Source organism: Gadus chalcogrammus, chromosome 8 (genome assembly GCF_026213295.1).
Source record: "Gadus chalcogrammus isolate NIFS_2021 chromosome 8, NIFS_Gcha_1.0, whole genome shotgun sequence".
In the NCBI taxonomy this organism is placed as follows: domain Eukaryota; kingdom Metazoa; phylum Chordata; class Actinopteri; order Gadiformes; family Gadidae; genus Gadus; species Gadus chalcogrammus.
In genome coordinates, this window is record NC_079419.1 from 14334138 (window position 1) to 14348658 (window position 14521).

Below are 14521 nucleotides of genomic sequence, written 5' to 3' on the forward strand. Positions count from 1 at the left end.
AAACATCTAAAGGGCTTTGATCCCAGTATGTATGTGACAGTATTTTATGTATATTTATATATATATATATATATATATACACTATATACAACTTTTAATAGTTATTTAGTTCTCATTTGAAACAAATGTCTTGATCTTTTTTATTCCAAATCATTTACAGGATTTTAACCATTAACAATGAAAAACAAACAACAGTCTTTTACTCAATGAAGCCTTTGCTTGTGAATACACTTTTTAATGGATTTTAGATCTTATTTTTGATAGAATGTTGAACATGTTGCCATAAAGTTTGGGTTTATTTTTTGCGTAAAAACAATTATAATATAAGTTAACTGTTCAAGTATATATTGCTACTGTACATGTCATGGTCAAATATTTTGTCATATGGAATAAATGACTTGTCAATGATTCATCGTAATTTACATAAATTATACAATACTGTATGGTGTAGTATGGGTTATGTTTGAATGCTAAATAAATATTATTACATTAAAGATCATATGTATGGATGTGAATCTGGCTCAACACGGTGACACATTGCTCAGTGCTCTATGCTAAGAGTCGGTGGTTCAGTCAAATAAAAGCTATGTTGCAGGCAGATGAGAGGCAGGATTTGTCTATTTTATGAATGAAATAGGTTTTGCAATAAACAAATATCACATTGAAATATCAGAGGTAAAAAACTGAATCAAAAGACGACACTGACAGAATATTGACAACGCAAACAATTTGTTCTTAGAAAGAGATATAAATACAAATGTCACCCTCACAATTCAAATATTTTATCATGCTACTGTATTTATTTGAACTGAACTAAATGGTTATCTTGCCTCCAGAGTAGCCTACTGAGGACAAATGGTTACAAACTATTTCACACTATTGACCAGCTATGCGAATAGTTTGGAACATTATATTGTTACCAAATGTATTAGTCTAGTTCATTCCTGGTATGGTAAATGGAACATGCTCTGCCCCACATTTAAATGCAGTGGTTGTTTACAAATCTACAACTCTGCATTTCTCAGCTGAAGACAATCAACCAAAAGTGCTTCAAATTTGTGACTTGAAAACGTTTAGGACATTAATTCTTTGGATACGAATAACCACTCCCTTCGTATTCTTTGCAACGGCCGTCCCAATATCAATCTAAATTTATATAAATAAAGAAAATAATTGCTCAAATTTTTTTATACAAGCCTTCACATTTTTGTAAATCTTTTTTACTTTACTCAGGCAGAAATCATGTACACCGACAAGTGTTGTTTAAGGTTTAAGGTTACATTCACATTACGTTTAGTCGCGTTATGGCATTACATTGTAATGAAATTGAAAAATCCAATATAAAGGTGATATGGACTTAACGACGAATGTGACAGAATGAATGTCAGTTATTGAAAATCGAATACAGAAACGATCAGATCAGGAGTTTATTGTGCGTATCTGCGTTATTGAATCCAAAATGACGCCCATTGTTTGTGAGGCATGAGAGTGCTTCTTATCACAATAAACTGTTTAAAAAAAAAACATCCTTTTATTTAAATGACATTGAAATTTAACACATACTGACGCTGAATGCGCTTTTTAACTTTTAAGCATCCGAAGGAAAAGCGCCTCACAGCTTGACATTCAAAACCGTTAATTTTTAATATCATCAAAATGGTTTGTGATACTCAGGGAACTAAGAGTGTTACATATTGGCTAATCTCCAGTCTTTAAAACATACCAATCTTTAGGAATTCAGCCCTCCTTTCAAGGCGCTTTTGTGTTTTGCAAAGGGTAAAAAAGTTGAATATCAAACTAGAATCCCCATGTAACATCACATTAACTTTAGAATATAGGTGAGTCGACTACCTATACAGCTGTAGATAATGTTAGTGTTTCCCACATCATTATATTCTACTAGTGTTAACTGACTGGGGGATTAAACGTTTTTTTCGTTGGAAAGATATTCCATTTTCAACAGATATTCACGCTCTGAATTGCAGTGATATGTGACACATTGAACTCAAGACTGGATCACCGGAATGAGTCTGTGTTGAGCAGTGTATACCTGCCCAGGAGATGTTTAACGTTTCAAAATGTTCCCAATGGAACATGGAACTTCTAGTGTTTAGAACTTCTAGTGTTTAGAAGTGTATCCCACTAGCTCTACAACAGTTAAAAGCAGGTAAAGAACTGCATGGCTCGTAGAGCTCTAGTGTGGATGTATTGCACATAGACTGTATATTTCACAGGTTCAACGGACTTGACAGACTATATAATACAGATATAACTAGGGATGCACTGATTCCACTTACATTTGAGTACTCGCCAATACCAAATACCTGCATGAGTACTTAATAATACCATTACAGTTGCACGCATGGCGTGTTATCACCATGGTTACGCCCAACGGCAACTTTATGATTTTTCTTTTTGTATCATCGTCGTGTGTAAGCGTCATAACGTTTTTCCATATCCAACGATGTTGTATATGAAATGAGCTACACACTCTAGCGATAACATTATAGTTGTACGGGAATCCTAACCCTAGGGCGCTGGTATTAAATAAATCACTGCTCAGACGGAGCTCGACTATCAACATACTGTCGCGGTACACAATGAGTTTCAGAAAAAGCGAAACTTTCTCTCAAACAGAGCTCCACACGTCCACACAAACCGAGTCCTCCAGTGCACCTTGTTTCACTAAATTGAGGACTTACTTCGCTACCTGTAATAAAATGGCATAGATTACTATGTTGACGATCATATAGGAAAAATGTGCACGAAAAAAAACGTTTTTGGTTCACTGGCTCTTCAACGTTACTTCACGTTGCGTAAAGTGGCATCGGGTGGTTGTATCGGAGAGGTTTTACGAGTACATGAGCACAGCATCGGGTACTGGTGCATCCCTAGATAAAACTGACTTTCCATATGTGTACATTGATGGATACTTTCGCAGACCTACTAATTGAATGCACTAGTACTCGTTGAGATTTAGGACATGTATTACATTTTACACATATTGTTTTTTGGCCTGGCAGGGGTTCTCACTTTAATTGTGTTATAAACACAATTAAAGGGGAAACACTGATATTTGTTAAAGGAAAGCGAATGTAATGCAGCGTGCCTATATTTTTTCGTTCGCTTCAAATAGGACGCGAGTCAATTTTGGACAAAAATTCCAAGTCCTCATGAAACGTCAAATGGGCTTGAGGCTTCAGAGTCTTAATGCTTGAGTCTAACTGCTTCTCTGAAGGCATCCTATTCAGGCAGGTAAGCTGAGTTGATGGATCCCGGCTTTAAGGAGACTGGTGGGAGGTGAGGGCAGCTCTTCCTCCTGGATTTAGCCAGGACACGGTGGATGAGGCTGGGGGATCCCTGAAGAACACCACCTCCCTTCTTGGAAGGGCTGTCAAGTGCCAGGGCACGCCGAATGCTGTTCTTCCTGGACAGCTTCGGTGTTCCAAGCCCATTGCTCTCACTAAAACCCAGAGAGAAAGAGATTATGCTCTGAATACCTTGGTCAATATTTGTCTTCCTATACACCCAGTAAAAGAATCCTAGTTTCTAACCTTCCTTCGCTATAAACACATTGCCCTTTAATATCTTGGACTTCCTCATATAAATAGTGTAAACTGATCACTTCTTCCACAGTGACTGTAATGGTATTTTATCGCTCTTGTGGATTCAACGATGATGCTGAAAGGGCAGGTGTAGTTACCCTGGAGGGTTACAGGAGGCCGGAGTTGCCATAACAACAGGCACAGAGGCTCTCCTCAAGAGGGTGGGCGTGGCTTCCCCTGATTCCCCGTCCTGCTGAAACAAGTTCAATCATTACACCTTGAGTGAGTGATTTGTGTTTTTAAACCAAACCTCAACCAGTTCATGTTAAGTTAGCCCCACTTGTAACTCAACACTCCGATATGCGACTCCTTCTCCTGTAGGTGGCATGTGTCCCCATAAACATGTAAACGGGGACATGTGGCTTTTTATACTATAACATTCAACAGTGGGCTGTACATTCAGGAACACTATTCTGAACCAAGAAACCAGATACTTTTAGTGTCTACTTCGAAACACTTTTAAGAGAACTGACATCTACCATAATTACAGATCCTCAATTCGATTTATTTACAGAACGATCATTTCACAAGATAATCTAAAAGCCCTTGAATCTGTAATGAGTCACCCTCGTTTTCATGTCCAGGAAAAAGGCAGCTCGTCATCTGATCTGTGCTAGAAGAGCAGTGAAGAAACCACTACTCCAAGCTAGAGACACTCAACTAGTGGTCGTACTGTACCGGTTGACTCAGAAACAGAACGACACGTACAGGCCCACATGTGGCGACACAGGCTGATGGGAAGTAGCCCTCGTTTCCGTTGGGTAGACGTCCAAACCACCACGTTTTGTCCTCTTTGACCAAAACCTGGATGACATCACCTTGGCTCAGGTCCAGTTCTTCTGGACCTTGGGCCCTATTGTGAATGGTCACCAACACCTGAATAGCAAATTAAAGGGCACATATTTTACCAACAGGTGTGATGTTGATTAGAAGGCACTACAGATTATACCTTAAAGTCACATCAGACATTGTGTGCATGTCCAGTCAGATGTAAAATAGACACTCTTTAATTGGTTGCCAAATAGGTCAGTTATTATCTTAACTTGTGTACCAGAAGATTATCGCACCATTTCTCTATTAATTGTCGCGTTTTTGAAGAAAGTAGTTCAATCCGGGTCGCTTTTAACTCACTTTATTTGTTAAAGTATTTCGGTATGGTAACTTTGAAGCAAAAGGGGGGTAATTGTATCTAACACACGTGGAGAAAAATACCGTAGAGTTACTTCAAGCCCCGGGGCTTAGACCCGAGGCTCTCAACGGGTCTGCCTATGTTTCTGCCCTCAAATCCGACTCCCGCGCTGGTTAGTATCAAGTAGGCGTGGCCTGAGTTAAGTAGGCGTGGTCTATGTGATGTATTGGCTCCGCCCTCCTCGCCTGTCTAAAGGTGCTGCCATCTGTGGCTTGAGTAGTTATTGCAGCTTGTGTGTTCGATCCTGCTTCCTAGTGGCTATGTGAGGGTAATGCAGCTTGTGTGTTCGATCCTGCTTCCTAGTGGCTATGTGGGGGCAGCTTATGTGCTTAAAATACGTAACAATTGCAATTTAGGTTAAATTGTGCGAGAGCATAACATTAATCAGTTGTTATGGCATGACTCAATAAAGGAGAGAAGCCAATCAGTTAATCAGGACAACACTAGTGAGAAGTACACTGAAGGATTAAAGATGGATTACCCTTATATAGATCTGTTACTTACTCTGTGTCTTGACTCCTATTAGAGTGGAGGTTGGACCTAAAGACCTGGTTTCACTAGTTAAATACCTGACTCTCTTGCTGGTTAAATCTGTGTTATACTTTGCCACCTCGTCCTATAGTCTGTCCTCCCCACTATCTTGTCCTACCCACTGTCCAGTCCACTCTTGAGGTTTAGGACCTGGACTTGACCATTAGCTGCTTTAACTTCAGTGTCCAGAACCAGATTTCAATCCATTTTAGGAATTTCCATCCATCTTGGATGGATGGAAATTCTTCACTTTTAAAGGAAACATAACAAACGTAACGTAGCGCCTGTTTCTGAATAAACACCACAACCAAAAATGCGGTCTTACTCAGCACTCTGTACATCACTATACTTTTGTTTTCAAGCGGATACCTACTGAACTCGCCTTATCTTCATCTGCAGGTCGGAGTCTCACCCTTGATCTGCCAACTGGGGGAAAGAAATTGCTAAGCCGTGCCACACAAATAGAATAGAACCACTACTAGAACATTTGACACCACAAATGTAAATTAAACAGATTTCTATGATCAAATGCTCATACTCATGAGCATTTGAACGTGGACATTTGTTCAGATCTACATATGTTTAGATTGAACCGTACAAACAACACTGTCAATGTTAAACCAGACTTGGAAGGCTCTAGTCATCATAATGGGTCAAACTACAGGATGGATACAACCGTTGTGTGCGGGTATATGCGTGTGCGTTGATGTGTGTTTGTGTGTGTGTGGTCTAACTCACCTTTGGGAGAGAACACTGTGGTAAAGACCTCAAACTGCTCATCACTCTGCATGTATATTTGCTGCATGCTGCAGTGCTGCATTGGTCTCTTGAGACTGCGGTCCAAACACTGCCGCTGTGCCTCCTTTAAATAGTCAGCTGTCGCTAATCCTGGATGGGTTCCATGCACGTGCATTTATTTATTTACAAACTCACTCCGAAAAACAGGCGTGTAGCAGAAAGCAAACAGCGGAGATCCACCAACTCTAGAAACACATTAATGACCTGTAGGTTGCTAGTTCAAATCCCCATAAAATATATATTTTTGGCTTAATTCCTGGTAGTGGGGTCTGTGGGACTATGGGGAATCATAACCCACGTCATGGGCAACTAACAAAAGGAATAGTTCTGATTAATTAAGAGTCCCGTCCATAATGACTATGATGGACTGGATTACAAGCATTGGCATGAAACCGGTGTGCTATATCACTCTACCGCTACTCTTGGCTCCCAGTCCCTTCCAGGAGTCCCACTGCTCAGAGGGGCAACTCTCTGCTCCCATAGGTTAAACCACTTAAAGGCATCACGATGAGAGACATTCTTAGCCCCGCCGCCTAATCTGGACACTGGTTTAGACTACTTAGCTTCACTTCTGTAAGGCATGCAAGACGAGATGTGCCAAGCAAATTCGTTCAGTCCTTCACGATAAAACCAGCCAGAACCAACCCCCCCCCCCCCCATGGGCTATGCCCCAGTCTGACCAGCTGCGTGCCTGGGATGGCACAACATATGATTGGCAATCCTGAGATACCCGTACTAAATCAGGCAAATAAATTAATGAAGTTAATTTCGTCATGGTTACATCCTCTGTACAGGTATGCTCTTTGTTGTGCACTGGTTCTTTGCCAGTCCTTGGCCACCCCTACTTATTGAGTATGGACGTGCCACTAGGTCAATGGAAGGGTTATGGCATCCGTCTGGCTGAACCCTCTGGATGGGGACACACTCTTATCCTCATATTCTGTGGAGATTAATGAGTTAATGATCTAGTAGGGTCCAGGATTCCATTCCTAAATATCAAGGAGTAGTAAAGTAGTAAATCGTCAGTCTACATCAAGCTGGTCAGTTACAGGCGGGGATGGCTCAACTTATGGCTGCTGTGATCAGTGAGAGTGGCGAGTGAGGGGAGAACGGGGACTATTCAAGCTTTATTTGGCATTGTATAAAAGTCAGATAAACCACACCACAAAACAATTCTGATTGGTCCAGCATTTAGCTTATTAGTTTTACCCAGCCAATCCCACGCCAGGCCAAGATAGGATCTTAGTGAGAATGGATCGCAAATACTATTTTATAACCAAAGATATTCCTGAATCAAGATGACATTTTAAAAGGACCTTAACAATTATTTCAATAAACATAAAAACATTTAAGACAAGGAGGTAGGCATTTTCCTCAATGTAGAAGATTGAGTGTGTTTCAGTGTTTCATTTAATTAATTCAATAATAATTAAAACAAAAAGCCTAGAAAGACTGGATTGGGAGGTGGTGGAGTGCGTGTGTTCATCCGTCTCGTCAAGAGTTGGGTTAGGACCCAGACTCAGTAGAGCTTAAGAGAGGCCTCAAACAGATGAGTCAGGTCTTCTTCAGTGTGTTCTCTGGGAGACAACTTGGTGACCCGCTCCTGTGGGAACAGGACAGGAAGTGGTGTCACACTCTCAGCCCTTGACAAATGTGTTCACAATGCCATTTAAGTGGAATACGCATAACCAAGTTACATTGTTCACCTGATACACTTGACGGTAGATGGTTTGAAAACATGACCAGAGCTCTCTTCATTTTAATAAGCGACAAACCCATTTTAAATACGTATGCAGCCGTATGAACCATCCTGGAGGCTCCAGGCATTGCTTGGTACCTGAGGTATGGTTCCCTTGACCAGGTCGGGCACGTCGTCCTTGGTGTAACCAACGGCACTCAGCCCGTCCTCCACCTGCAGGTCGTACAGAAACTGGCGCAGTGTGTCAGCCAACAGTGGGCCGGCATCCTCCCGCTTCACCCTGCTGATGTCCGCACCTAGTACACACACACACACACACACACACACACACACACACACACACACACACACACACACACACACTTACTATTTTTAATTTAGCACACTTAAGACACTTCAAAAGTGATTTACAATGGATTATTCAGATACGTCCAAACCCGATACCTTTCGGCTTCGATTCGATTGCCCCAAACACAAGCCTATGCTGCACCCTAATGACCAGAGCAGCTGTGATCGGTGTACAGTGGTGATCATAAGAACATAATGAAATTCAGGATGGAAGTGAAATCCTACTTTAGATAATATTTCGCAATTTATAGTTGTTTCCATTTACCTAGGATCTCAGCAGCCTCTAGGTGGCGCTCTGGACACATGGGGGCAGTGAAGTTGAATACTGCTGGAGATGTGAGGACCACAGAAAGTCCATGGGGCTATAGGAGCACGAAGACACACAGTTAAATCTTTCAACTCAACTTTTTAAGGATACATTAAAAGGTTGTAATAAAGCAGATGATAAAGGGGTTTAATAAGTATGTATTTAAGGAGACACTTAGGGTTCTTAATAAAGGACATTTACTGTTGGTAGTACAATTTCGTAATAAGTACATCTTACCACTACTGGGTGGTCCACATTGTAGCCTTTAGCCCTGTAGGTCTTGACATTGCCAGCAATCGGATATGACATCCCATGGCTAAACAGAGCAAACAGAGAGCCATTCAGGGACTTTATCCACTTCAAATAAGATAAACACGGTATAAGACAGCACTAGACTAGTAGTAAAAGAGAATAAATGGAGTCCTTTTAGATGGTAAAATACTGTAACCCTTGAGAAATAAAAGTACTCAGAGTACTAAGAAGTTGAAGGGGGAGGGGCTATTACTTACTATTTGTTCCAAAGTGGTTTGCAGTGAATACGTTGGAATTGAGCAGGTAGGGGTAATGACATGCTTATAGGTACATTTGGGATGAAAACCTGCCTATGGGAACACAGGGGGTTTGAACTCACTACCTTTCGTCTGTGGTGAACTCCCCTATTCTTCATAACATCCCGCTACTGGTGGTTGGAGGCAGAGCTACAAGTGTAGCCATACCCCTCCCCAACCCGGACCACCTGGCCAGTTACAGCTCAGCAGTATAGCTGAGCGGCCCTGCACTGAACTCAATGTAGTGCGAAGGCTGGAAGGGTCGTCTGCAGCACTAGACTCACCACAAATGAACTCCTGCATTTCCAAATCCGATCCCTGCAAACACACTGGCCAGATGCATGCTGGAACGCGCCTCGAGGTCCTCTGGATCTCGAACAGCCCTTGAATATGTGGGCAGAGCAGAACTCTGAACAGAACAGCACCTGAAGTGGGATGGCTCTGAAAGAATTGGGACCTGGACCTGGCATTTCAACTGAGTGTGAGTGCTACTCCATCTACAATCTCAAAACGCTTCCATTATCAGTATACAGTTGCTGGTTTTTATTGGAAAGTTCTTACATTGAAAAACAACAACATTCTTCTAACAAAAAAAAGTGCAACTTTACTCCGTAAGTATAAAACACGTAATGTATTCTGATTGTTAGGTTTTCCTGATTGGTCCTACCGTTTCATGTATTTGGCCACCACGTTGAGGGCGTGTCTTGACCAGACATCGCTGATAGGGTTGCTGCCCTGGTAGGCGGGGCGGTTGATGGGGTTTGGGGGACAGGGCTTTCGCATGTTGTAGGGCAGGGCGGTGTAAGACTCCAGGGAATGGCTAGTGTGGGGGGGGGGGTTAAGACAAGAACAACGTTTACAACAACAGACCACCCCCCATTACCTTTACCCTCATAAGGTGATGGTTAAGTTTATGGTTGGTTATTGTCCAGTCCTATAGATGCTAGATAGGGTTAGGGCAGGGGTGCCCAACCTTTTTTGACCCAAGATCTACTTTTCAAGTAGCCAACCTCCCGAGATCTACCAGCAAACCTACCTTCAAGCCGGGGGGGGGGGGGGGGGGGGTAGAGAACAATTGTTGACGGGGGGGGGGAGGGGGGGGTTGTATCGTGAACCTACGGACTTCAGTGGGGGTTTCATTCCGTCTGCGCACGGCACCTTCTCAACGATAATCAATAATCTTCCTCCCACTCAGGGTGAAAATGGTAGGTCTTAGCTTGTTTCCCCTCAGCCATGCCAACGTTTAGGAGTGTGTAACTACTGTTGACGGCTTTCAACTGCTGTTAACAGCACATGCGCTACCGCGCGTATATGTCCCGCGCAAATTTAATTTCATTAAAAAAAAAAAAAATCTTTTTTTTTTTTTTTTTTTCTTCACCCCTCGCGATCGACTTGGGATCTGTCGGCGATCTACTGGTAGACCGCGATCGACTGGTTGGGCACCCCTGGGTTAGGGTTAGGGTTTTTCATTTTTCTATTATCAGTGAATAAAGGACCTACAAGAGAGTCTCATTGTCTTTATCAAGGGACACAGTTTAGTACATATAACAACTCAAATGTATGTGGTATGTTTTGATTCAGCATTCACACTAGAGTCAGAGAGAGCCTTCAGACCATCTGATTAGGAAAGAAGGTTTACGAAATCTGGGACGCTGACCTCTGCTCTCCTGAAGGTGTGTTAGTGACAGTTGATGCTGGCTGACCCCAGACACCATAAAACCTTCAAGGCCAGTGCTAACATGTAGGATAAGTATCTACGAAAATACCCTAAAAGACAGGCCCTCCAGAGTCAAGAGTCCACCTGACCAGTGGACAAAACCACAACGTGGCCCCTTATCGAAAGTGCTACAACAAGTCATCCTCATTCAGCACACCTTCATCAGAACTAAAGACCTCTGGCACCTCGAAGGAAGGAGGAAGCACCAAGAGTTGCTTGTTGCTAGAGTGTTCTCACCAGAGCACGTCAAAGCCACTGTTGGCGGCGACCCTCTCAGGCATGTGCAGTGTATGGAGCGGGTCCACCATCCCCAGGGTTGGCTTGAGGGCCCTGCTGGCTATTCCTGGACACCAGACCGCAGACAGCATATTCACATTCACCCATAACCACATGTCTAGGAGCAGAGCTTAACCGTTTCACTAAAACTCACCAGTTTTGGCCTTCAGTTCTTCAAAATCAAAAATGGCCACTCCCGTGGTTTCACTGCCGGTTCCGGCTGTTGTGGGAACTAAAGAGAGGAAGGGGAAATTGTGTTTTTTTTTTACTTTTTTTCATTTAGTCAATTTAGGTCATTTGTTGATCAAGCTCATTTGTTGACTCAAGTTATGTTATGAGCCCCTCCTTTTCAATGGTTGTCTCACTCAATATGGGGTCGGCTTAGCTCAGGAGGTAGAGCAGTTATCTTACAACCGAAAGTTTGCTAGTTCGATCCCCAGCTCCTCCGAGCTGAGTGTAGATGTTTCCCTAAGCAAGACACTTAACCCTAACTGCTCCTGACGAGCTGGCTATTGCCTTGCATCGTTGACTCCGCCGTCGGTGTGTCAATATGTGTATTAACCGATGTAAGTCGCTTTGGCTAAAAGCGTCTGCTAAATGCCCTACTTGTAATTGTAATTAGTGTATTTCTGATGGCTGAGAATTGATTACGAGATTATTAGAGGCCACTATTTGTTACATCACATGACGTTATGAACGATGGATGGGGGCGAGTGCACATCTCAAAGAATTGTGGTATAATGTGGTCGCAGTACTATTATGAAACAAACTATACTATCAGAAACATGATAAGGCTGTGTGTTTATACCAGTGACCAAGGCCAATCAGAACTCAAACTCGTTCCTCAATGTCCCTCAACGGGTTCATCGTTGTGGTCACTCTACACTGAGCTTGGCACCTGTCTGCCACCTAATCCAGTGGCTCAACTAATCGTGCTATTGGCCTTAATCTGAGGTCTGTGGGGACGCCGCTGAAGCAAGCTGCCATTTCTTGGTACCTGCAATCAGAGGCTTGAGGACGCCCGTAACAGGCTTCCCTTTCCCGATGGGAGCGTTGACAAAGTCCAGAAACTCTGCCTCAGGGTGGCTGGCGTACAGATTGGCTGCTTTGCAGGTGTCTATCACCGAGCCCCCGCCCACCGCGACATAGACGTCGAAGGAGTCATTCTTGGCGAAGGCGATGGCTTGCTTAAAGCTGAGAGAGATCCATTTAAAAATCACAGTCATCCTTTAGCATTCTCAGTCGTAAAGGCTTGAGGAAGTAAGACAAACATTAACCAGCAACCTAGATTTCATAAATTGATAATGATTATGATCATGCAGATAGTGTACAAATTGGTCCTGTCTCTTAACTTGGAACAAATTGTGCTTGTGTAATTAAAGCCGTCACTACATGATTAGTCCTGAGCTTTGGCAATATCATTTAACAGCATGGTTAATACAGGTAGTAGCTGTTTTTATTAGTGTCAGTTCTGCTTAAATGCCTGACCGATGTAAACAAATGGGTTTAGTTGCCTTTGGCATTTCCCTCTGGAGCATAAGATACCCTTCAACTATCGATGGTTAAACCTGCCTCATAATTCATTGAGAGATTTTACACAGCGAAACGATTTGTAAAACGATGTGTTGTCTCCCTCTGCTGGTTAACGTCGCTACCTGGTGTCCGTGGGCTCCACTCGGACCTGGTCATACACCTTGTAGTTCACTCCGTTCTGTGCCATCGACTCCAGGACTGCTTTCACCGGCGGCAGAACGGACAGGTTCTTATCCGTCATCAGACACACGTTACGAGCCCCCATGTTCTGAAGGTCCTACACAACGACCGGCGGGAATGTTACAGCACACACGTTTGCGAGATTGCATTTTCCTGTGTGTGTGTGTGTGTGTGTGTGTGTGTGTGTGTGTGTGTGTGTGTGTGTGTGTGTGTGTGTGTGTGTGTGTGTGTGTGTGTGTGTGTGTGTGTGTGTGTGTGTGTGTGTGTGCGCGTGCGTGCGTGCGTGTGTGTGTGTGTGTGTGTGCGCGTGTGTGTGTGGAAATTAGTAAATGAGTGATGATGTCATGTTACCATTCCGATCTCCCGGGTGACCCCTTCTCCATATCTGATGTTGGAGCTGGCCATCTGACAATAAGAAAACATTAACATTAATTAAATATGTAAGAATGTGCTCGGGTGTTTATTTACCAACCATTATAATTCCAGTAGGACACGCAAGAGTGCACTGTGAACGCGTGTGATCTCCTTTACCTCAAATGCATAGTCGGTTTTTCTGACCGTGCACGCCGCAGCTCCAGCACCTAACCCCAGAACACACATCGATAAATATTCCACTACGAACAACGGACGACTACGAAATTTAAGGTATACTGGGAATGAAAGCAGGCTCTATTTCTCGTACCTTGGTGATATGTGTTGGAATGTGCAGGACACCTGCACCTATGGAAAAAATAAGAACGTTTTAAAGGTCAAATTTGGAGCTACACTTTCGTAAACATGCAAGTTTCAGCCTACAAGTAGTACTACGGAACGCGAACCTCTGCATTCTTTACTTTTTGTTTGAAATACAAAAACGTTCACTTACGCAGCTTTCTCGAGCTGTCGAAGGAGGTGGGCTATTCTGTCACGTCCTGCCATTGCTGTCGAGGGTCGAAGGATTGGGATATGTTTTCCTGCGGTTTCGGCGATCTTTAACTTCGGTACGGCGCTGCGGTTCTACGTCTTTGGTTCCCTCCTCCCACCAACAGCACGGAACATGTGGGGTAGAGTTCACGCTAGACGGCCAGGAGTAAAGACCCTCCTCTCAGCACGCACGCGCACACACTCACACACTCACACACAGCGTCTTTTGTTGTTGTTTTTTTACATTTATTGGTTTAAGATAAAGATGAACGGATTATTTTTATACTTTTGAAAAAATAATTTTGATTAAATACCGGGGCAATGGGTTAGGTTCTGTGTTTGAATTGTATACTGTCAACTGCTATTGCAAATTCTGCGGGTGACTGAAGCTTCTTTTTTTAAGACAATGACCTTACCACCAAAGGTTTTCCTCTCTCTCTCTCTCTCTCTCTCTCTCTCTCTCTCTCTCTCTCTCTCTCTCTCTCTCTCTCCTGAATCAGATCTAACTTGATCTTTGCCCTTTGCATTGGATTCCGAATGCAGCTACTGGCTTCGGGTCTGGTAAAGGTTGCGCTGTCGTCTTGATGATGCAGAGGTGATCTTGTCGCCATGGTCATCTGGAGACCGGGCTAGCCCTCTCCTTCCGGTGACCCCTCAACACACAAACACACACCAGCCGTCGCTTTGGGGAGCAAACTTCCTGCTGATGTGGATGAAAATGCAGTGGCTGGGGTGTTCCAGTCTGAGCCAAAAGGTACTGGGTTTGATCCCCAACGATCCCCAGTCTATTTGACGTCCTTGAGCAAGATGCCTAAACCCCTACCTGCTCCTTGACCTGTATCCAAAAAGTAATCCCTGTGAATCCCTGACATCAAGGAAATTAAGTG

General features: G+C 43.2%; 1 protein-coding gene and 1 long non-coding RNA gene across 2 annotated transcripts; both read right to left on the minus strand.

Moving 5' to 3' along the window:
• Nucleotides 1-1644: 1644 nt before the first annotated feature.
• On the minus strand, nucleotides 1645-4444 carry LOC130388199 (uncharacterized). The gene is made up of 3 exons (XR_008896388.1): nucleotides 4314-4444; nucleotides 3704-3795; nucleotides 1645-3463 (listed from the first exon to the last, which is right to left on the minus strand). It is a non-coding gene; the product is annotated as an uncharacterized LOC130388199 (long non-coding RNA).
• A 2472-nt stretch (nucleotides 4445-6916) lies between these two features.
• LOC130388198 (hydroxyacid-oxoacid transhydrogenase, mitochondrial-like) lies at nucleotides 6917-13779 on the minus strand. Its single transcript, XM_056597574.1, has 14 exons — nucleotides 13597-13779; nucleotides 13414-13451; nucleotides 13263-13312; nucleotides 13083-13136; nucleotides 12674-12828; nucleotides 12016-12212; nucleotides 11173-11250; nucleotides 10980-11085; nucleotides 9693-9845; nucleotides 9310-9408; nucleotides 8715-8793; nucleotides 8436-8532; nucleotides 7961-8118; nucleotides 6917-7726 (listed from the first exon to the last, which is right to left on the minus strand). Exons 1-14 carry the CDS (start codon nucleotides 13647-13649, stop codon nucleotides 7643-7645), a joined length of 1401 nt encoding a protein of 466 aa, XP_056453549.1. The 5' UTR covers nucleotides 13650-13779; the 3' UTR covers nucleotides 6917-7642.
• Nucleotides 13780-14521: the final 742 nt, after the last annotated feature.